Consider the following 24,259-nt stretch of genomic DNA (forward strand, 5'->3'; position numbering starts at 1 on the left):
ACGCAGCACTATTTGACTGAAGTGAATCAGCAGTCAGTTCAGAGATTTGGGATATTTTAGTGTCATAAGTCCATCTGAAATCACCCTTGGGGAGAGCGCTGCGGTTAAGAGGACACAGAGAGAGAGAGAGAGAGCTGGTCAGGACTCGGGATGTGTTTGACTAAAAGCTGAGCTGTCTGTGAAAGGGAAGGACATTGTAAACAAACGGGTTGGTAACTGTAGTTAAGGGCAGAAAGTATTAAAGCGGTCGTGTTGAAGAGAAAAGGCTTTTAGACCGTCTTGACGGTTTTGGGCACCACCCGTGTTTTAGCTGCAGTGTGCGGACTAACAGCTAACTGGCTCATGCAAAAAGGAGCCATGTGATAGGATAAGCACGAGTGAGAGAGCAGCCGTGTGGCGGCTATCAGGGTGGATGGGTCCAGAGCTGGGAGAGCAGTATAAATGATGAATAGACATCATGATCTACATGTTGTGATGAAAATAAATGATGCAGCCCTTCGAGCGAAGCAGAATCCCTGAATTTCGTGTTGATACATTTTGCTTTTTTTTTTTAGTGACATTTACATAATGAAATTACCAAAGTGAAGTGACCAAAAAGGAAACGCTTAAAACATATTATTGGGCTGCCAAAAGGTACACTGGAAAATCTTGGGTGCATCTAAATCATGTGCTGATTGGCCTAAATGAAAAGGTTCGGTCCACCGATGTAAAAACGTTAGCCTGAAGCCCTGCAATATGATCCTGAAATACCATTTGAATATGAGCAACACATATTTGTGAGAGAAACTTAAAGGTCAGCAACAGCTTGAGCTCTTATTTACACCCAGACAATCTACCATATATACACAATATGTGGTTTTCCTTTTTTAATAAGTTTTAAATTTTGTTTTTAATAAGTAGTTGTCAAGAGTATGTGTTCAGGAAGAGTAGCAGAACACTTCAATGCACTTCTGTAACTTGTACTTGTTTTACTCAGATTTTTGTATGGGAAGACATTTTGAATTGTCATGGCAGACAGAGCACAGGTGTCACATTAACGATGGCTGTGCCGTCATTCATGTTATTATTTACACCGCTGCTTTTTCTCCTGTGACAGGTCAAAAGGCAAAATCCCATCACTCAAATATACAACAGGGAGAAGACATTACAGGAGTACAGTTAAGCTTCCTGTTAACCTTCCTGAGCAGACTCAGTAGTCCCTGAATAATCTTCCTCTTAATGAATACAATATTATATAATACATTTTAAATATTCAACCTGTTTTACGTTGTTATCAAAGGTATCTTGCTATTAAAAACTGTTTACTATATATATATTAATTTACAATGATTTTTTTTTTTATGTCTCGGCTACTAGTTATTGTTGCAAATTATTAAAATAATGTACTTAGAAATATGTCCCAATACGTGTACATATAGTTAGAGACAACCATAACATTTTGTAGGCAAAGACAGTCCAACTCTGTAAACATATATATGTTTACATATATGTATGTTATATCTCAGTCCCAGATGAGTGTATCTGTAGATTAAATGGTGAATTTTAGGACAGCAGCTAAACTGCTTCTGCAGTAGTAATACTGTAACAAGGCAGTGATGAGGAAGCTCACAATTTAATTACTGTGCGTGTATGTATGTGTTATTGTGTCCGTGTGTGTGTGTGTGTGTGTGTGTGTGTGTGTGTGTGTGTGTGTGTGTGTGTGTGTGTGTGTGTGTGTGTGTGTGTGTGTGCGCTGGATCGTCTGAATGCAGCAGGATGAGCCATTCTTTGCAGAGAGCCATTTAGAGCTAATGGTACATACGCCCACGCAGTGTTGGCTTAAAAGCTCCTGAAAAATGTGGGGAAGGCCCCTCATTTGTAAAACAGAGTTGCAGCTTATAGAGGTCGGGCCACCTCTCTCCCACGAACCTATTTGTACAGGAATATTCAATACATGCTAATACGCCGCACGACCCCTCCAAGATTGTCTCTCCCGCAGACCGGGCACCTCAGCAGGACAGGTTGGGAGAAGACTTCCGTCAAAGGTTGCTTGCTGATAGTTAGGAATTGCCAATTAACGTTGGTGTCAAAGTGTCATTCTAGGCTGATTTCCACAGGGTCACCAAGCAATCTAAAGCACTTACCGAGGAGGAGGCTGAGAGAGGAGCAGGACGGACACAGAGAAGAAGGAAGTTAAAGCAGGAGAGATCAGAAACAATTACTCTACATGCCTTTTCTCTCAATGTCAAAGGCACTTCTGCATAATTCAGTCAGGCTGAATGGCAAATGCTAAAATAGCCCCCAAAAAAGGGGGTTAGCGAAGAGCATATTGCTTAAATGATGGCGTCCCTTAACAGGAAGATACACTTGTCTTGTGTGCCGGTCTGTATTAAAAACAGCGGGGAACACACAACAACCGAGGAATGAAAATGACTGCAATTTTCAGGTGGCTGTAAACTGGCGCTGCTACGAAGGCAGCTTCAAACAACCGCCCTGAAACCTGTGCAGTCAGGTTGGGGACATGAGGTGGTGTTTTTTTTTTTTTTTTTTTTTATCTCGCTTGGCTGAATTGTTTAGCAGGTGAATGGATTCTGAAACATTTTGTGCACCTGCAATATTTCTCAGACCAGCTGTCACACAGCACTGTCATGTTTTCAGCAGAAGTGAAAACCAGAATGAATAAAGAAGGGTCATATTAAAATTCTGCCTCGGCCACTCGGTCAGACAAAACAACGTCCTGCATCTAAAATTCTGTCTCAGTCAACATCTGTACTTCTCTTCCTCCAGGCAGATGTGTCAAGCCATGAAGAAAGAGCTTGAGAAACAGAAAGTGAAACAGCATCTGCTCAGTCTGGCCCGTTCATCTCCTCTTGGCTGAGTTTCCTGTAAATCAGGGGGAGGGGGTTTGACTCTGCACGCCTGTCACCAGGCATCAGCATTTAAGTCCAGATTTAACGCTCGAGAAAAGGAGATTCATTTTTACCCACTTTATTGAGTCAATACAGAGAGTAATGGCAATTTTATTGGATTGCCATGGTAACTGTTGGGGAAAAGTGGTTTCTCTCTGTCTCTATGTGCATCTCTCTGTTGAGGAGGCTGTGTTGTACGCCTCTACAGGTCTCGGTACGGGTCAAAATGCTGCATTACAATGTTGACTGAGCTGACTTCTTTAAAAATAGATTCCTGAGACACTTAACATACATTTTACATGTGCTCACTTTGCTCCACAGTGGATGTCGACTTAGTTATTTACGCCATTCATTTAACCCTCCACTCCCTTCACAAACTTGAGAAACACGATATGAATTGTTGCCAGACGGATGGATGTATTTTAAATACCTGTTGCTTGCGACATCGAATGTCGTCTTTTTTTCTTTTTCTTTTTAAACATCCACTTCATACAAGACTTTATCTGTCAGGAGCACACGCCGTCTTCAGCTTTCCCGACACAGACCTCTAACATTTAACCTCACGCCATCTAACAAGACCCAAGTCATCAGTAGTGGCTTTGCTGACTGCAATTTTAATCATCTCATGTCTATAATGGAGCTGACAGCTCCATCTGCGTGGTGTAGAGGAGGGGGGTGGGGGGGTCGAAGTTACTAGCGGCATAAACACCGCCAACAATCAGTGAGCATCTGGAGGCACCGCAGCTATATAACGCTCCCACCCACCTCCTCCCCCGCTTCCTCCCCCTGCCTCACCTGCTGTGTGATGACCAGAGAGCCATGAGAACAGCAACCAGAAAAACAAACTAGCTGATGTGTGAAGTTGACGAGTATGCACACCGGTGGTACATTGTCTGAATACAGGAAATTATAGGCTATTCGCTATTACTGTCACTATTACTGTGCCTAATTACAGAAATACAGTCACCTAGGGCTTGCGAGTCATTATAGTTCCGCGGATGCGCTGACAGATGACGTGCATCAGAATGTCTTCCAACTAGTTAAATTAGGCAGAAAGCTCGCAGAAACGTCTTCGCTCGAGGCCTCGTGACTGATGAAGAGCAACATTAACTTCTTTATCCCGCTGCAAACATGTTGGATTTTCGACTGGAGTTGTCCCTTTTGTTGTCCTGCTCCTTCCATGCCAACAGTGAGTGGGAGTTTGGACACACATTGCCTACAGTCAACAAGCGCAACTCAGACGAGCTGTGGCAAGCTGTCATGTACTTTCCCTGTGTCACTACATCGCTGCTTCCCAACCAAACCGAACTGGTCTGCACAACAGGGATTGAACCGAACAAGGATGGAACCGATCCAATCCCGTCATGGCAGCCACACGGATGTAAAGCTCATGTTCATTTCTGCACTCTAATGTAGATAGACAGACAATCGCGTGATCATGGCTGGATCAAAATCAGGTCACTTCGACATGTCTGCTTGAATGGTGTATGATGTGAAACCTCTCATGTCCAATAAAAGTAAGATGGTATAACGTTACTGCTATTGGGATTTTTTTTTTTTTTTTAAACTGTGGACTGAAAGCAGATCTCGTAGAACTCCTTAGGTATTGCCTTACTCTCAAAAACAACTTCTTCAGATGTACTGATACAAGCGCAGCAGCCACACTTGACCGACATGGCAGATTTCACCATCTGAAATAACCCTGCGTTCCAATATCCACACTACCTTACTGTTTAGTATGCCAGAGAAAGATTTAGTATGTCCCAATATATGTAAAACGTAGTGCGCCCAAAGTACCAGGATGTCCGACTACATCCGGTCCTATTTTGCAGTACGCAGGACAGCATGCTACTCGGGCTGTTCTGACCCACAATCCTTTGCGCGGCGAAAGATACGTCACATCGACTGAACCGCAGAGAGAGTTGGTGGCGCTGACACTCCGCCCGCAAAAAGCAGGAGGAGGAGAAGCCTACTCGTTCCAAATGGCATCCTTTTTCTTTTTACTTCAAGCGTCGGGATACGACTCGTACGTCCTGGTTGTATGCATACTGCATGCCACTGTACATACTTTTAGTAATATGTTTAGAGGAGCTGCAGTACGTACCAAAAGGAAAAAGAAACGGTATGCGATTCGGAACGCAGGGTAAGATCAGGGTTCATCTCTTGTCATTGCGCCAGGTAAAGATCTATTTTATTTACACTGGAAAAGCAATTAAATAAAAGCATTAATATCTCAGGAATATTGACTCGAAACATGCACTGTATTTGCTGTACTGCCACCAGCAGGCATCAGTCACGGTGATGTTGTATATGAACTGAATCAGTGAATGAAGACATGAGCGAGTGGCTGGCCGTGATAGATTCAACAAGGACACTCAGACTGGTCACAGTCGGCCTGCTGGTCCACAAACACCGGACTCCACGTTTAGAGATATTTCATATCAGGAGACAAGAAACTTTGACAGCATTTCCAGGTTGGAAATTGGAAAGTATATTTTCCATCCTTGTTGTGGAACAGGTGCAACTGGCTGTCAAATATTTATCACCACTTGAAGTATTAATTATTATACTTGATCACAGTCAAGCTAGAAACTGGAACTCCACTTCTTCTACGTAAAGACAAAAAAAAAGGCTTTTTGGCATTTTGTCCACTACAGTCTGCCTCTACACACAAACAACCACCTGTGTTCATTTATTGGCGATGATGTCAGCGGTGATGTCAGCGATGATGTCAGCGCGAGAAGATCGCGGTCATGATACAAATGAGACAGAGTACACTCATTGCTGGTTACCTACAGTATTGCTGAGTCACAGTCAATTAGTCCATGTAGCCCATGTATTTCAGTTTCATACATTTACTGTAAATTCAGCTACTGAGGGACTAAATATCAAAGATGTGTACGCTTTTTTGAGCTGCATTTGATTGAGCATTAGCGTGAAATATTAACACGTACAAGGAAGTAAATCTGTGTACAGTGAAATTGTATAAGGAAGCACAAATAGGTCAAATTGGGTCTATATTGTTGGGACTAAAAACAGACCACAAACTTTGCTCAATGCAATCACAGAGCGATTACATCATCATCAGAGGTAAACAGGAGAAGCAGGCAGAGAAAACAGTTGGAAGGATGAATGAAGCAAACAGTGGAATATTTGATTAGTTCGACTGGTTAATGAACATTTTAAATACAAAATAACTAAATTTCTGTCAGACATTTTGCAGCTTCTTTGAGATACTTCATACCATTGCAGAACACATATTTGTGACTACTAATCCAATTTAACTGAGCAACGTTTGCGCAATATTTTTGGGAAGTTGATATGCATTTTTCATTATTTTGGACATTTTAAAGACCAAATAATTGTAGCGATCCATAATAAGACAGCTGTCATTTTACATCAGAGCTTTCAGATGAGTTGTGAGTGCAGTGGATTACAGGGCGGCTGGATTTGTTTCTGCTGGAGGTTTACTCTGAGCTCAGGTGTTTCTGTGTCAGATGAGAGTGACACAGAGAAAAGTAAGCAGAGCATCTTACACGTCGACCGATTACTGGGAATAATTAAATTGGGCCAAATTACAACAGTAATTAAAAACAGTTGCAACGTTAGCTCATCGGTAACTAATATCTCAATCTACACTTTTTCTCCTCACACATGGGCACGGATCACCAGGGGTTTCATGTAGTTGCATGTCTTTAATGCAAATTGCAGTGTGGCAGCATTGCCGTGAACATAAGTAGATGTTGCATCATTCACCTGAGACAGCTGTCACAGTTAACTTGGATGAAGGATGAGGATGACGAGCCGCATACAGTACATAACCAGCCGGGTGCCAAATGCATACGGTCCGCATGTCAGCATTCAGGACATCCCATCTTTGCATGCACATAAACAGACATACATAATGCATTCACAGTCTTTGCACCGGTTTTGCATTTTTCATTTCATTTCAATACATCTCAGTTATCGTGACGCTGCGTGCGTGTGTGCCTGCCCAACACCTTGTTGTAACGAATCCAAATTATTCTTTAAGTCTCCAGTTAAACGACGCAAGAACTTTCTTTCCTTGTACAATAGAAAAATGTCAGATCTGTGTATGCAGTGATCATAACCACTCCCCCCCCTCCCCCCTCTGTGAGAGACAGACTTTTTGGGTTAACTGAACACATGCTGTAAAAAACACACGGCAGGAGCAGAGTTATGAGCTCTGATTAGGACAATCAGTTTAAGATTTGTACTTGAGATCTTCCTAATCTGCGTTTGGGTTCATCAGGCTAAGATTAAACGTAATATTTCCATACACATCCTCACAAAGAGAGCAGGAGACACACTAAGAGTAAGAGACGAAGATAAAGCGAAGCACCTCTCCGTCTGCAATACTTTCATTACATCAGCAGGCCGACGCCGCGCTGTCGACGTGGTAATTATATCTCGCCTTGGGGCTAATGTGAGGCAGACATGGGTTAATGTGTTGTGAAAGCAAAGGAAAGTTTGTTACAGCACTGCTTTGAAAAGTGATTTCGATTCATCTGCTCTGATGAGACACCGTGCGCCTATTGATACAATAATGTGCACCCAGTCGGAAAAGAGAAATATCTTTCCTTCCTTATCAGTGCCTCAGTTAGCTGTGGTGACTGATTTCCTGCAGGATACAATATCAAGCCGTCATTTGAATCACAGGTGGTCTCAAGTTTCGCCGACCAATCAAGAGAAAAATTAAGCGATCACAACAACTCTGACAAGGCAATTACGTCCCGCCAGTCAGTCAGAATAGTGCAACATATATTTACGCCACTAAAATGAAAACCTACTTTTATAGTCATCTTTTGTTTTATAGTCATCTTTTGTTCCAACGTTAGAGCTCGGTGTTTCATGAGCAGTAACGGTCTATGAGACTTAGGTGTGCTCGTGGTCCCTGTTCAGGATCTGGTGCAGTTTGAATCTATTATCTGAATAATTACGGTATAATGTAGTTATTAGGGAAATCAAAGAGCCCCATTTCATGAAACCTTTTATATTCCTCTGCACCTTGAGACATTTTTTATTGTACCTGAATAAGTGGACTTTTGATCACTGTTCTGTGCCAAATTTTACAATTGTTTTATTAGTGCACAAAAATGGTACATCTTAATTAGCATAATTCCTGTTCATAAGTTGTTAAACATGACTTATGTTTTATGACTGCTCATAGGGTCCATTTAAAAAGCCATGTTTCTTATAGAGTTAATGAAATGTTAAATTTAATCTGCCTGGCTGAGAGGTTTGTGAATCCACAGCACACATAAAAGTCACATATGCCCATGTGCTGTATTTCAAGCATGAGGGCAACAGTGTGGTCAAGGACATGAGCCTGTGAATTAGAGGCCATTTCCCTGAGCTGCAAATCATGAAAAGTAGATAATTCGACAGGTTGTGAAAAGACTCGTAATACCTTTAGAAATAAATGACAGAAGCCCAATTTTACCCCCTTTTTTTTCTTGCCAATTTGGAATTCCCGATTCCCAATGAAACGTGGCTCTTGCCCCCGTAGTCCTGCGGAGGGAGTGAACGGCCGAGTGCCCCCTGCTTGACAAATAATGTTGCCAAACCAGCCGACAAGGAGCTTCATCAGAAATGTGCAGCACAGTTTGTTTTTTCACACAGTCCCACCCACATAAAGGCACCCCGACCATCCAGCAGAAGTCCACAGCGCAACAATATGAGTGTGATCCCACATCAGCAGCCCACATGTGAACGCACGTCAGTGGTGTTTGTTGGAACGCACCAAATACCAAGCTGGACTCGCCGCTATTTGGCAGTCGTCTCTCCGGGGGCGGTGGTGGTGGTTGTGGGTGAGAATTTTGCGTCTGTGTGACCAGTGTTCAGCATCCAAGTTCTCTCTTTCATCTCGACTTTTCTGAAATGTAGGACTGCATACACGGCCCAGCCTCCGAGAGAAAATGGCAAAAGTGAACATTTCTGAGTCAGTGGTTTTGTTTTGAGTTCATCATTATGTGTGTAATCGCTCCATGGATCAAAGGGACATTGGTATAAATAGATTAAAGGCCGAATATAGTATAAGTCTAAGAATAAGTATATTCATACAGAAGTTCCATTGGTATCATCGCATCATACAATAATGTCATTCAAAACATTGCAGAACAAAAGTCTATTCATGGTATCATTTATTTCTTCTTTGTTTTTTTTATTACCGATTCAATTAATTCATTAATTGTCTTTGCGTAAAGGTCGACTCACTCATCGTTTTGTTAAAATGACAACCTGCAGAGAAAAGCCTGAGGCACAGGGTTGGACGCCGTTGCCTTTAAGGGAACATCTTCACAGCACTGCCCCTGTTTAGTATTGAAGCCGTTGGGTGTGTGACGACAGGAAAAAAATGCAACAAAGGCGACTATAGATTGTATTTATTTCAGCCTACTCCCTCATATTAACCATAGTTGTTGAGCTGTTCTTTAAGTCTTACCTGGTGTGTCCCCATATGGCTTTGGTGGTTTGACAGTCTCCGTGTTGCTGATAGTGGGCTTGGTGGTGCTCTTGGACTCCGTTGTGGTCACCACAGTGAACGTCCTTTGGGAGAGCTTGGTTGTAGTGCTAGTGGTTGTGGCCACTGTGGTAGTGGAGGCCCTGGTGGACAGCGATACATTGGCTTCCGGCTTGCCGTTGTCGTCTATGCTATCTGTCCCTGTGGGTCCCCAGTCAATAAATCCAGCCACCGTGGTAGTCCGGCCCTCCTGAGACTTGTCATAGCTGTCCCACTTGAGCTGCCTCCTGGCTCTAATTAACAACCTCCCGCTTGATAAAGCTGCTGGAGCTTCCGCTATTACAGCCAACGGATCGCCCGTCTCTATTTGAGAGTATCTCAACCGGCACTCCTTACACGCTGCTTGTCCTTTACGTGCTGGCTTCCGATGCTTTTGACCTTTGACCTTTGGGCCTATCCCTACCCTGCTGTCTGGGGGTGGAGGGACAGGGTTGAGTAGCCGGCGGGCCAGCGGGCTCACCGTTCTCCAGTGAAGCTTGTTGGGCGTGTCCCAGAGGGGCTGCAAACGAGGCCGTGAGCGAGGCACCGATTTAGGCGTGAGTTTGATCCCCAGACCCTGACTGAGGGGGCTGCACACAGAGAAGTCCAAGGTAAGGTGAGTCATGGCCAGCAGGATCCACACCCGGTGCCCCACACAGCTGCCTGGCCTCAGAGCAGAAGGACTGCAGGGAAAAGAGAAAGGAAACCAGACAAACTGTTTAGGATTCAGGCACTAAATGTTGAAGACATACAAATCTGGTTTTCTCCTTCAAGTTACTGTCCTACTGTAAAGATTTGCATCTGTATTCATCCTCTATTTGCACACTTAGCAAAGTTCTACTCCACAACTTCTTAAACACCCACTCAATTAAGCTTCGATCATAATTAGCTCCGCAAAGCGCCTCTTGAAATATAGCATAAAGGTCAGACACAAAGTAAATGTTGTAGAACATGAGAAAGATTATGGAATTGCACTCTCTGCTCTCAGACTGTCAAAAGCAGTAGGGACTTATCCTTGATGTGACAGATTCATATCAATCCAGGGATGATTACACCAACATACAAGGTCAGGCCTGGTTTAGCTGATCATCATATTCTGCATTATCTCCCCCAGACACAAAGTCATCTCATTCCCAAAGGGCGATTTGATTATGCAAAGCAATGATCGGGGGAAGGTAACGTGCAGTACCAGCCCAAGACACAGCATGACAAGTACATCCCAGAAAGCTTCACCTAGATTACTATTTGGCATTTTTTTGTTCAGTACCAACAGATGCCCCAAAATGTTCCTGTGTAAACTTCCCTCCAGCTGATCAACAGGGTGGCGAGGTGATACATCGGCTGCCTGTTCGGGCTTAGACCCCGCAGTGGACGGATTTTACAGACAACCTTCAGTGGCCCCGGGGACAAAGCTACACATTGATTCCTCAGGGAGAAACCTCATTATGGGCTATCTTTCATCTCTGCTGTCCTTGGCCAAATTAAGCCCACACTGAGGACTCATTTTGAAGGCATCACAGAGGTGGTGATAGATGGAAAAGTGTGAATGGGTTCATCGACTGTAAGAGGTAACAGAACAGCATCTGTCGATCATATAATCATCAGCTTTTGTTTTTTTCAAGTCTCTATCATCCAGTGACATTTGATGAGACAAACCGGACTTGTAATGGTGGCTGTTTTAGGTAGGTGGTGGTGTGTAGGTGTGTTAAAATTGCTCTTGTCATAAGTGATTCTTCCTTCATGCAAATCAGCATTACTGTGTTTATCAGATACTAACGCTCAGCCAATGGCACAAAGAGAGTCGAGACTGCACTAAGCTCAACTAAGTTATCTCTACTTACCCAGAATACCAATTTGACCTACTCCAGTGTCTGTTCCTAGAACGTCTGTCTGACCCCTGTATGCCCTCTTCTCAGTCAGTAAACTAGGCAATTGCTGCTTTTGGCTACCGTGTAAGAGAAAAAGGACTGATTTTGGATTTGAAATACGAGGGTGGATCAAGAAGTTCTGAGACTGCTCCTGTTGCGCACGGACAATGTGCAGCACTGTAACGTGCACAGAACACAGAAAATCTGTAATCTTCGTGAGGAAGTCCTCCAAGTTTCATCACTTCAATCAGCACCCAAGTTAAGCCCATTTTTGGGAGCGCTGGTCCATGGGCACGTCGATTTCTCGTGGACATGATCAGAGGGCTCACTATTTTGCGTAAAAAAATAGTTGCGACACATTGAGCCTGGAGAGATGTTTTGAGTGACATTCGCGTTGCAGAGGGCAGCAACGAAAAAAGGCGCATCGGGCCAGGCGCACAACCAGGTGGATTTCCGTTGACATTGGGGGTCATTGTGCACCATGAAGTAGTCGCCCAGGGTCAGACTGTCAACATGGAGGTCTGCTGTGATATTCTGATGCGTCTGAGTGAAAACATTCCGTGTAAATGACTTGAACTGTGGCAAGATGGTTGTCACAAACTTTGATGTGCGCTCCCTACTCAGGTTCTAGACCACTGTTCATGCACGTGTAACTCAGGTGCTGAAACTTGGAGGACTTACTCACGAAGGTTACAGCTTCTCAGTGCTCCGTGCACATGACGGTGTTGGGCATCGTTCAACAGGAGCAGTCTCTGAGCCTGCTGATGCCCCCTTGTATGAACGAGGATAAAGGTGAGCTTGTTTGCAGGGTTTGTAAAATTGACAGTAACATACATGCTTCCCTGCAGTGAAGAGAGAGGCTTGACTCGTTGCTTTGAAACTCTCATGCATCACAGACGTAGTTCAATCCGAATTCAGAGATAATCCAGCATATCAGTGCGAATTTTAGACTTTCAACATTTTCATTTGTTAATTGTAGATACTCGCACTGGTTATCAGGAGGCAAAATGTGTTTTTATTTATCAACCTCCCTTATATTTGAGGTGTGAGGTACCAGCAAGCCACTGATAAATCATTTAGAATGGCATTTTAATTAAGTCATAAATGGTGACTGATGTGGTCGTGAAAGAGCTGCGACAAGGTCAGTGGATTATTGACAGCTAAAAATATGGATAACAGTTTGTCTCGTGAGTGTTTTGGCCCTGACCTCAGACTGAGATTCTGGCAGGTGTCCAATCAGCACACTCGAGGTGATACAGTTTTAACGCTGCGGGCCAAATTAATGCAACATCTGATATGGAAAACGGTTGCTACTCAATCATGAATGCTGTCAATTTACATCAGGAAAAGGAGAGCTGTAAATGTTTAATGAGCATGTTTGCTTTCCAACTGCTCAAACGTGGAAGGCAACAACCATGTGGAGCTGTTCAGAGCAGCCTCGGGGTAGATGGTGACTAAAGGCAACACAGGGGACTGATCACTAATAGTCTGTCATAAGATTTATGAAAGGTGGGCGAGTTATTGTTTGTTATCAGTGACAGATAGGTGTATAAAAATCACATGTCACCAGCCCTGAAATCGACCTGGTTTCTCAGGGGAAAGAGGAATCAAAACATTTTGAGACTGAATAGACCAAATAGAAACTTCCATTTTCATGTTTTCCCAACAGTAAGATAGATACAAATAGTTTCATGACTGTTACTGCTGTGGCAGCATCATCTTCAGTCTCACAGTCAGGGACAGTTCTCAGGAAGCCTGACAAAAGAGATGAATATACTAAATCTGCCGGCCAGCACAGAGGATGCTCAGTGGTGCCTCACTTTTGATAACGCTCCTCATTCTGATCATTTCCTAACGTACTGTATAATCAGCTGAGTCACTCTTAAAGGTCCAGTATGTAGGATTTGGGACTTATTGGAAGAATATTCACGAATTTTTATTCAGTAGTGGAAAATCACCAGAAACTAGGAATCGTCTGGTTTTTATGACCTTAGAATGAGCCCTTTTTTAATTTATAGGGAGCGGTTCCTGGAGCGTGGCATATTGCACCACCACGTTTCTACTGTAGACCAGAAGGGACAATGCAGTGGACCAACCAAACACTGGCTCTAATGAGGGCCTTTCAAGTTTTTTTGCATGTTTCTCTTAAGTACTTTGACGGGGAGGATGAGTTGAGGGGTGTTTAGCTGTTTGTAATCTGTAACCTTAACACTACATGCCATTAAATCCCACACACTGCTCCTTCAAAACAAAATCGAACTAGTTTTATAAAGTTCAACACACCAAACTTTTCTCACATGTTATGAATTACACTCCAATGATGTTTCTTTAATTGAAGTTTGTCTTTATGAATTCATACACAGATTTGTGAAACAATTTTGAAGAGTCATGTAACATTTTTGCAGGTGTCGTTTTTAATTTACTAATCTACTTTCCTAATTATTGGCCACCTCATACCTACTGATGTAGCACTGACATGTTGACAAGATGTTAATTAGCTGATGTTCAAGCAAAAATAAAAACCACTCAGAGAGAGGCAGAGGAATTTTCACAAATTGAGTGTACTGTCATAAGCCAGCCCCGTTAAATACGAGCCGATTTCCTCCATCACTCTTGATTTGTTTGAAGGAGCAGGACACGCTAAGGTTATGTTTCTACCAGACTAACACACTGAAACTGAAAGATCCTGTTGGCCAACATGCTTCAGGCTGCAGAAAACCCAGCGAGCATCAGGCAGTCGTTCAGAGTACCTGTGTGAAGCGCAAAGTCGACTCCACTTTTTATCTGTGAGCTTATTCCGAGTGAGCTGTCTGAACGATATGAAAAGAAGAAGCTGAACCCGGCTACTTTATTTTTAATCCTTACCATCAATGATTATTTTTCATTTATTTCAAATTGTTATACATAACAGGAAATGATTGATCAACACTTATTTAATTATTGTTATTGCTGTTATTCTAAAAACTAAAAAATAATTTCAAATAAACCAGTACAGAGCAGTATTAATTCCTGTAAAATGATAACCATGGCAACACATATTTTCACTTTTATTGTATACACATACCTTCTACGCACTGTCACGATCTTGGTGCTTGGATTAAATATACTTGTATAGATGGAGCAACAACAGCATGTTGTACAAAATGGCCTGCAGGTAATAGCTTTTTAAAAACTGTGGTTTCGCAATATAAGACCTAATAATCCACTTTGCCACCCCACATAAAGAAAAGATCGTTTAGATGTGTGCTGCACAGATGGCAGAATAAGTGCCGTATTCACAGTATGAACATACCAGATTGCTTTCTGGCGGGATTGTGTGTCTGGTGTCCTATTTATGAGCACATGCTCCATCATACTGCCGTTACTAACTTCAGAATATAGGTAAGTCCCAACAATATGGTAGGAAATCCCTTCAGTGGAGCTTGGCCCTGCCCCAAGTCACCACAAAGCATTGTGATTGTACACGCAGTCCCTGTGGGTCACGCAGGCAGATGGGTTTTTTTTTAACAGACAAAAAACACATTGAGCTGAAAAATTGAAAAACTGATACGTTGGTGGAAGAGGCACTTTTGCACATGCTTATTTTGGAGGACTAGGACTACTTTCAAGCCCTGGATCTCAGTATGCCTTAACCTATGCTGGAGCCAGACATACAGGGAATGAAATGACTTTGTGCATTTACGGAGAGAAGCGTTAATTAGCGTGTCTGTCGGCCTGGAGGACGCAGGGTTTGAAGGTCAGCTAACGACTTGCTGGAATGACGGTTTTAACCAGGACTTGACAGACAGCAGATGAAAGAGGCACCTTGGGCTTCGGCACATGGACACATCGGGGGAAACAAAATCTCTGTGCGTCGCACATCCGCGAGCTCCTGGAGTCTACTCCACCAAAACACACACACACGAAGAGCAATATGTTTGTATAGTCTGGCCGTTATTCCTCACTGTTTCTCGTAGCAACCGACGACCAGGAGGCCTGTCGTACGTGCAATTATAGCCAGAGCTGAGAGGAACTCTTGGGCATGTGTGTTCGTGTGATCCCAACCTCTGCGGTCCTTCATCAAACTCAAGCAATGTAGGATTTCAACAGAAAGCCAGTGATGTAACAGTATATGCAAGATGTGATATTTCAGAGCAATATATTTGGATTATGCTTCTCAGCTCAAATACGAAAAACCGCTGGAGGAAGGTTCACCAAGCTTGACCCAAGCTTCTCCCTCCTCTGTGCCAGTTTAAGCTGTACTATATTCAGTAAATCTACTTCCAACTTATTCTGCGGCTTCTTACAAATGCCACTGTCAGGGGGGTTAGGATTAGTCCTTGACAGGCACTCCAAATTAAACACATGATCTTTATGCTCTAGAACTACAGTCTGACACACATAAATCAGGGTTTCCCATTTTATCCAAATATCATAGGCATATGACTCGAGCTCTGATTTATACAGCTAAATTGCATTTTAGAGTGAGTCGTATATAAATAACGTTCTCTAAATATGTTTACGTCATTCCTATGGCTCAAAAGGACATGACAACACTAAAGGTTTGAAGACTCTGCTGGCAAAGTTACAACACAGTGTCTGTTTCCCTGACGCTGGAACCAATATAGACATGTTTCTGATCTCCGGCCACTTCCCTCTTCAAAAGCCACGCTGCACTGCTGTGCAAACACGAAAACATTAGATTGAGTAATCCATTGCAGACACTACTTAATGCCATTTACCTGGCCTTGAAAATGGAAACCGCACAAAACCAACATAATACCATCAAAAGACCAAAATGAATGAATAGGTAGCCTTTGAAGCCTGCGGAAAAGATTCAGAGCGTAATCCTGAATCGAAGGGCGAGAGCGGTTAATAAAAAAGGCCATTCATACCGACTGTTACGCCTTGAAGATACAGGTTGCTTTCCATAAGAGGCTGTTGTCGACATCCCACACGTCAGATTATTGACATGTGAAGTTGTGCGCTGTGGTTTGCACTTGTGTACGATCACTGGGTTTCCATGCTATTGTTTTTCTACCCTTTCATGATCTGTGAATTCAGCCGGAGCAGAGCTTGAGTTCTCTTGTCCTCAGGCAGCACAATGACTGAAGCACCCGGGATGAAGTATTTACATTTCCCTCCCTCTTCTACATGTGTACTGGAGCTGTAGCTCAGGGTGATTTTAGTGTGCTTCAGTGAGTGAACTGAAATGATGTGAATGCTTGATGTGTCACGGTGTGATCATCTGCATCATGAACACTGAACGTGGGAAGAGTCTGAACCGGTTTGGGGTATAAACTCAGGCCTGGTCAATGACCTGAACCTTATTCATCATCTTACTCATAGTTTACAGTCAACACTGTATTGACTCAGTATTATGTCATGTGTGTCTGAGGTCAGCCCAGATATAACAACCACCATTTTATCTCAGTGAAGAGGAAACTCGTCACATCCTCAAGCCTCGCAACATGTCAAACATCTCGACAAAAAGGGCCAGCGATACCCAGCGCCTGATGATTTTGCTCTTCCCTCAAGAAAGATCAAAGTAGTTGAGTGCTGCGTTGGCTGTTATGCGCAGCGATTCTGCCAAACATGTGCCAGTCGAACACACAGATAAGCAAAGAAACAAAGGGCAGGATACAGTCTCTGTGAATGAGGCCAACTTTAAAGGCTCTTCTGAAGCCTTTTTTATTTTTTTTTAAACGCTCCACAGAGCCTTGATGTTTTAGTAATCATAAGAAGTCAAGCTTAACGGAAAATGGCAAAACAGTTAAGAATACATTAAAGTAGCACTACACACAGAGACTATTTAAAAAAAAGTCTAAATTTAGACTCCTTCCTTAGAGTGTACATAAATTGTACATGTGCCTCATGAAGGATTGTGTGACTCTTTGAACTCAGCATTTGCACCACGTTAGACCCAGTAAAACGAAACTATTATCTCTGCAGCTAATCACATATTGCACCTAATTATTGTCTGTATCACTGGCCCACTTCATGTGTCACCATCACACTGTGATCACTTGTGCGAAGTAGGTCTTAATTAGAAGTTGCTGGAGAGTTTTCAGAAGTGAGGCCTCAGCAGATGGACTTCTTACCTGAGGGAGGTGAAAAAGGCATCGCCTTCCTCAATCCCTTCAACCCGTGTCCTCAGGCTGCCATCAATAGAAATTTTATCAGCATGGTCTCCGCAGCGCTGCAACTGAGTACACATCATTTTCTGGCCAGCGAAGCCATTCAGAGACGCCTTGTTGAAGGTGACTCCACCTCTGCTGAAAAGCCGGGCGCGATGGCAGACGATGTCTGCCAGGCAGGATTTCGACTGAATCAGTGGTTTGCTCTTTTTTTTCCCCTCTCTAACCTCTCAGTGGGGTTTTTCTCCGCCCCAGGAAAGGTGCTGCGATTCAGCCTTGTGTTCACAATTTCAGAATACAAAAAATAAGCAGTGTTGTTATTCAGGGTAGCAGTAGCAATTGATGGAGTATTTACACGCTGAACTCTGGTATCCATGTCTCTCCCACACACTTCTAAAAATGGCACTTGGAAAAAAAAAAAAAAGATCCACTGGGGAAAAGGTTCACCAGCTCAGTTCACAAAGTTTCAAGCTGCAGTGGGTGGTTTTCTCTGGTGGGCCCAAACAGGCCCAGCAAAAGGTTAAAACGAGACTTTGTGAGTACATACTGGAGGACTGCTTCTCTCCATCATACTTGTCTTCACTGACAGGACTTTCTTTTTTGACATTTCATCTGGTTGTCGTTGCGTAGACAAGAAAATGCATCACATTTCTGTATGTAAGTATACGCTATAAATACGAAATGAATTTGTTGCGAGATGCTTTGGCCTAATCTCTAAGACTTTAGATTTTGATTTTGCCTCAGCACAGCTGAACTATTTTTTCAGCACAGTTCATTTTATGCTTAAAGACACTGATTTTTGGCAGAGACGGACTGAACACTGTCCCAATTGAGTTTCTCCTAATTTACTGTATCTGAAGACAGAAACATTGTCTGTATGTTGGGATAAATATTTCTCCCCCAAAACATTTGCTTTATCAAATTCAGAGGAGAAATTATGCAACATTAAAAGTGTTATTATTGCAGTCTAGTTGCATCATCTTACTGACGAGCAAGCGGATGTGTTTCAGTAGTTTTAGTACATAAGTAGACCGTTTATGACACAGCAAGAGTTTTGGTGCATACAGTGCTCAATGCCGATTGGTTAAAAGCTACTCCAATAGTTTCAAAATGAACCTGTGGTCTAAGCCCAGTAGGATGCAACAACTGGAAAACATCCTCAATGAAGTGTGTCCAGACCAAAATATTTGGGTCTGGAAACACCAGGCTAGTAAATGCTTGCTTTTCACCAACACTTGCTTTTCAGTTGAGGTTTGCGATCAGTCTTTTTAATGTGATTTCTTGTAAAACCAACTTTTGTAGGGGGATTATTTTGCCACAGAGGACGAGTACAAATGTTGTCTGTTTATCACTCTTCTGTAGAAATTCATCTGAAGTCCAGCCATTGAAAATATGTTCAAAGGTGGAATGAATACTCTGGGGATGCACAAAATACACTAATGAGCCAACAAGTTTGAAAATATATCTGCTGAAAACATCACTGAAAGTGGTGTAGAGACAGGAATTCAGTAATTGTGTATGCTTTAGTTATTCTGCCATAGTACTGTAATATTCAGTTGCAACTGTCAGTCCAGATGTACTACAAATACTAGGACACACGTTTTGGTAAATTGCCAAGAGCCCTGATGAATGTTTTCTTTGAGGAAAAGGGAGGTTTTTCTTGCCTCCAACTTTTCAAGAAAAAGCCTTTAAAGAACAAACTACAAAAGAAGCTCTCTGCCAGTGATTTCTGCTTTGTGCTGAACTGTTGTATCATAACCACTTTCAGATCCTAGAGCTTCCAGGCTTAACCAAACACTTAAACTGAGAAACAGACTGTACTGCTGCTTTCAGCACAGTAAGGATTACCTCATCAGTATCTCCACGCTGTAGACTGTAGCTATGTTTACACTGATGACTTCTTCAGGTTTAGATGGGGATAACTGGGGGTTTCCTTTTTACATTAAATATATATACCAGTTGAAAGAAGATTCCTGATCTCACATCCACGATTACTGGAATGATTTCACCTTAATATTAGGTTAGTATCAGTCAGGGAAAACATATCTTATGTTCATCTCTTGATCTGTATATAAATGATATGGGGAGATCATTTATCATTTATCATTTATCATTTATGGGGAGGACGATGGTCATCTTTTCTTTGCTCAGTCAGACACCTTTCCAGTTAGACACATGCATTCTGCTGCCTCATTGTATTAAACGTTATTTATAGCCCAAGTCGACTATAGAGCATGACACTGTCATGGCTTTCCTCAAAAGCCTGCGGGGGATTTGTGGATTGTCTTCTTTTAAAGCCATACACTTTGAGGCGACTTGTTAAGTAGCTCCAGTAGCTCCGTTGCTAGATTGCACAACTTTAAAGGATTATGGATTGAGAATACACCAAAGACAGTGGAAAGCTGGTGAGGGCTCATACAATGTGTTTCCATTCATTCCACCTTCCCCAATTGTGCCAGCCCCGAGCACAGTGTGTCCACACTGGGGAGAAGCTTCTTAAAATAGAGATGGGAGGATATGGAGTATGCATTTGCATTACCCTAAGAGAGCGACAGAGATGGAGAAAGAAAAGACAGAACAGGGAAGGAGCCGTGTGGCCGTCTTACCCCTCTGGGGGCATAAAACTCTCTGATAACATCCAGGCCATAGAACAAGGACACTTCTCCTTTCAGATGACTCACGTGAGGGCAGTGCACACAGGAGGGCAGATTGGACCCCACTGGCAAGGCAAGCTGCTTTTGACTGCTTCATCAAATCACAACAATGGTATTCTCATGTACTCTCAGCTCTATGTCCTGTATCTATCAATCTATATTGAAATCCATACATAATGTCATTCATCAGTTAACTTCAACGAATTGCAATTTTTTTGTAAGACCATTACCTTTACCTTTAAAACAGCAACAATTCTCCTGGGTACACTTCCACAGTTGTTGGCAGGCAGGTTGCGCCAAGCACCTCGTAGAACTTAAAACAGTTCGTCCGTGGGTTTAGGCTGTCTCAGAGTCTTCTGTCTCTTCATGTAATCCCAGACTGACTGGATGTCGCGAGCACGCCTTGTTCCTCGCAACACTTAAGCTTACAGAAAGGCCAAAAAGTTTAGGTTGATGTTATGGTGCTGCAGGATGAGTTTAGGACTGATCAGACGTACCGTCAGTGTTACGGATAAGACTGTAAACATCTGAAGCACCTTAAGAATTTGCAGTGGATTGAATGGATAATCAGATATTATAGAGAGATGAATGGGAGTCTATGGAGCCAGAGCCCTTTTGTCGAGCCAAACTCTACTTTATCCTATTTTTAGCTTTTTTTATGTTTTAATGACTGTTTTTAATGTTTTAATCACATTTCTTAATTGTTTTTAAAAAGTCATTTTCTTTTGTTTTATGTTTTGATGCTTTTAATAGTTTTATGTGAAGCACTTTGAATTGCCTTGTTGTTGAAATGTGCTGTACAAATAAACTTGCTTTGCCTACTGGCCCTCGGTGGCATTGCAGTTTCATGTACTTAAGAATTGGCCTCATTTTTCAGACCCGGAAGCTACGTCCACTTTTATATGCAGTCTATGGGTAGATAATAAAAATAATAAAATTATGAAATATAGTTATTATATTATTACAAGTATAATCCCACCAACATTGACACACTGACATTGAGTTATAATCCCTATAATTACATGTACGTGTGTATGCCTCGATGACATTGTACTTGTATCATTTATGTGGCTATGATGAAGGGATTGTCTTACTATTTTGGGACATCAGAAATGTTTTCCCACATGACATGATGTTGTTGCAGAGCCAAGAAAATAATATCCATGTTGAAGGGAACTCTGCATGTGTACAGTAAGGAAACATGTCCGTCTTCTGCTCCTCAGATCACTGCTTGGTTCAGATGAGACTGATGAGTATATATATAGGACAGAGATTACATCACACACTGTCACTCGATGATAACCGGCCTAAGCGTTCAATAATAGAAGAAGGTTCGTGCCACATTAGCATCACAGTAAAATCACAAGTGCATGAAGCCTTAGGGAGCTGAAATGCTGCTTGATCTCACCAAAGACTCAACTCCGACCTCTGCAAGACGTGAAAAACAATGCTGACGCACACTGAATAACTCCATCGCCCGCACTTATTCCCAACACTTTAAATATAATAATGGTAATTGCCTTGCTTTCTTAGAAAAAACATAAATTCACATTGTGTGGAAATGACTATGACCCCTCTGGGATTAGTGCAGTAAATTCACTTTTTTTTTTTTTTTTTTGCCTCAACAGCAATTGAGAAAATGAGGGCATGATAACAGCCCTTCTTTGCCCTTCCCATTTCCATTAATTCCAGCATGTAGCTTTAAGAGAGTCTGACCCAGAATAATCACTGGTTTTAAGAGGAGGTCAGCAGAGATGTCTGTAGAGCTGAGGCAGCCTCAAGTAGGGAAGCTCTAAACAATTGAACTCAGCCACTGCTCTCTTTGTGAAACAGAGGCACTACAGGAAAACACACTACACACCATCAAAATATTCTAAACAATATTCCAGGCTGGAGGCACTGTATTTTCTGGTTGTAAATTCATATGTCTGTCCATGAGTCTTATTCTTGTGAATGTCTGAAGGAATATCTCTTTAAATTTGGCACAATTTTTCACTTGGGCTGAAGGGATCAAGGATTCAGACTTGGTGGTCAAACATTACTGTGACCTCACAAAACACGCTTGTGCCCACTACTGAAGAATTCATACACTAAACATGATCAAATTTGCCACCTATTGACTGGAGCCTGTTGCACAAACTGAAGTATTTGAGTATCTTCAGGAAGAACAGTCTACTCTGCTCTTTCTGAAAAGGGCTTTAGTGTTTTGAGTCCAGTCCAGTTTTTTATTGATTTGAGTTGCGGGAGTTAAACCATAGAGTGTATATAAAAGTGGACGTGTCTTCAGTGTCTGAAAAATGAGGACGATGCAGAAGTATCTTAAACTGCAATATTTCCAGAGTGCCTCTTGAGGTTGGCTCCAAAAAGCTTCTGGCTCCCTAGACTTCCATTCAACTTCTCTCAGTAGAAAATCAAATTCAATAATTTTTTTCCATGAGTTATCTTTGTGTTTTGAGCTAAATTCACTCCTTCTTATTAGTTTTCTGGAGGTCCATCTGAAAATAATCCCGTCATTAATTAGAAAATAAGCCTCATAAGCCGTGTTTTTGGGTGTGTGTCTGTTTGATTGACAGGCCTGTGGTGCATTCAGGTTACGGCTATCGGTTGGCGGGACTTGGTAGCGTTGGGTTTCCAATCAGATGGAGTCAGATCTATCGCTCGCTGCCTCCCAGTTTATCCAAATATGGTCACTTCTGCCTCCAAACCAATTCGAGCTAGCAAAATAGCGACGGCCAAAATCCGAACTGGAGGCTTCATAACGGCTGTTCACAAACCAATGGGTGACCGCACTGTTGGTTGCTGCTTGTAGTCAACTGTCTTCTCTTCCTCTGCCTGGATGGCAACCAGGACAAGGGGCCTCCTGTTCTCCTCGTACTCCAACACAAGCTCATTACTTTTGTTGATACTGGGCTTCATGTGCTTGTTGTTGCACCATGTGACGAAGCTCTCCATCAGTCCTCTGACTGTAAAAACAGACTCTAACTGAAGACAGCTTGTTTCCTACTGGAGTATTTACTAGAATCATGCTTTTCAATATTAAAACCCTTCAAAGGCTTCAGTGTATATATTATATAAGTGTTGACAGACATTTATGTAAAGTGTAACTTGCTAGCGGAGGCGTACAACCATGAAGCAGTAATTGCTTGTTCCTTCTGTATTACATAGAGTCACAGTGAGACTTTGGTTTACAGATGGATAGAAATATAGCAAGCCATCTCGTCAGGAAGCTGTTCCGTTAAACCAGTATCGACGTTTCAAATCCAGTTTCCCCCACTGAATGAACAGGGTTTAATCCTTCCCTCAAGAGGACCTACTGCAGAGAACAAGTTTCATTCATGCTCTGTAATGCCGGTCTCACACAGGTCTCTCTTACAAGCCCCTCACTTCTGTAGAATTTTGAAACAGGTACCGACAGATTCACTGGTCAGGAATTACAAAGACTGAGGGATGTCACAAGGGTGCCATGTTACACTTCTAGTGTTTCCACCTCAACAGAGAAGGGTACGGCTGTAACCTGGAGTTCAGGAGGAAGTAGGGTTCTTGAATCAGGACCCAACCCAATCATCAGCCCCAACCCAAACCTTAAAACACTATCTGAGAGAGGGTTATGCATGAGGCTACAATGTCATCTGCAACAAGAGGAAGCTCTAAAAGTCAGTGTGGGTGCTACAATAAGACACTCTGAAATAAAATAATGCAGAGTTTTCTGCGGACTAACAGAGCAACTTAAAACCCAGCTCTCAGATGTGATTTTTGCCTCTCTGACACACATGTGCCCAAAACATGAGTAAACGAGGGCAAACAAAAATGGACAGAAGAACTTAGAGGAGGTTGTATTTCACTCGAAATGACGATGACTTGGGGCCTTCCTTGGTAAGTTTCCTTGTTGAATTCCTGTGAATGAGTTGCAATTGTATGAAACAGTTGAGTCTAATTCTATATGAAAATTGGTTGATTCTCTATTTAGACTGTGAGACCAAGCAGCCCTCCTTCTCACCACCAGCAGCAGCAGATTCTCAGGACAGCAGCAGGTGGAGGACAGAGGAAAGGATTAATGATGCCTGTTGGCTGGTTTAATGTCAAATATATGCCTTTTTTTGTATTATTATTAAAATGTTTAATCATGGCACAATGTACCCTGAAACTTTGGTAAAAATGAAGCTTCAGCAATCAACATGTGTGCTTGAGGGTCTTGTGGCTTAGATTTGTTTTG

At 42.4% G+C, this 24,259-nt stretch overlaps 1 protein-coding gene across 1 annotated transcript in view; it reads right to left on the reverse strand.

Annotated features, from left to right (window-relative positions):
- ajap1 (adherens junctions associated protein 1) overlaps positions 1–24,259 on the reverse strand; it is a 50,580-nt gene that overhangs the window by 14,504 nt on the left and 11,817 nt on the right. The window contains exon 2 of the mRNA XM_069140322.1: positions 9,352–10,091. Coding sequence (XP_068996423.1) covers positions 9,352–10,091 — 740 coding nt within the window. The remainder of the gene's footprint in view (positions 1–9,351; positions 10,092–24,259) is intronic.

The sequence above is a fragment of the Embiotoca jacksoni genome, unplaced genomic scaffold (genome assembly GCF_022577435.1).
Source record: "Embiotoca jacksoni isolate LCO1_2020_lvr unplaced genomic scaffold, fEmbJac1.0.p SCAF_9, whole genome shotgun sequence".
Taxonomy (NCBI): Eukaryota; Metazoa; Chordata; class Actinopteri; family Embiotocidae; genus Embiotoca; species Embiotoca jacksoni.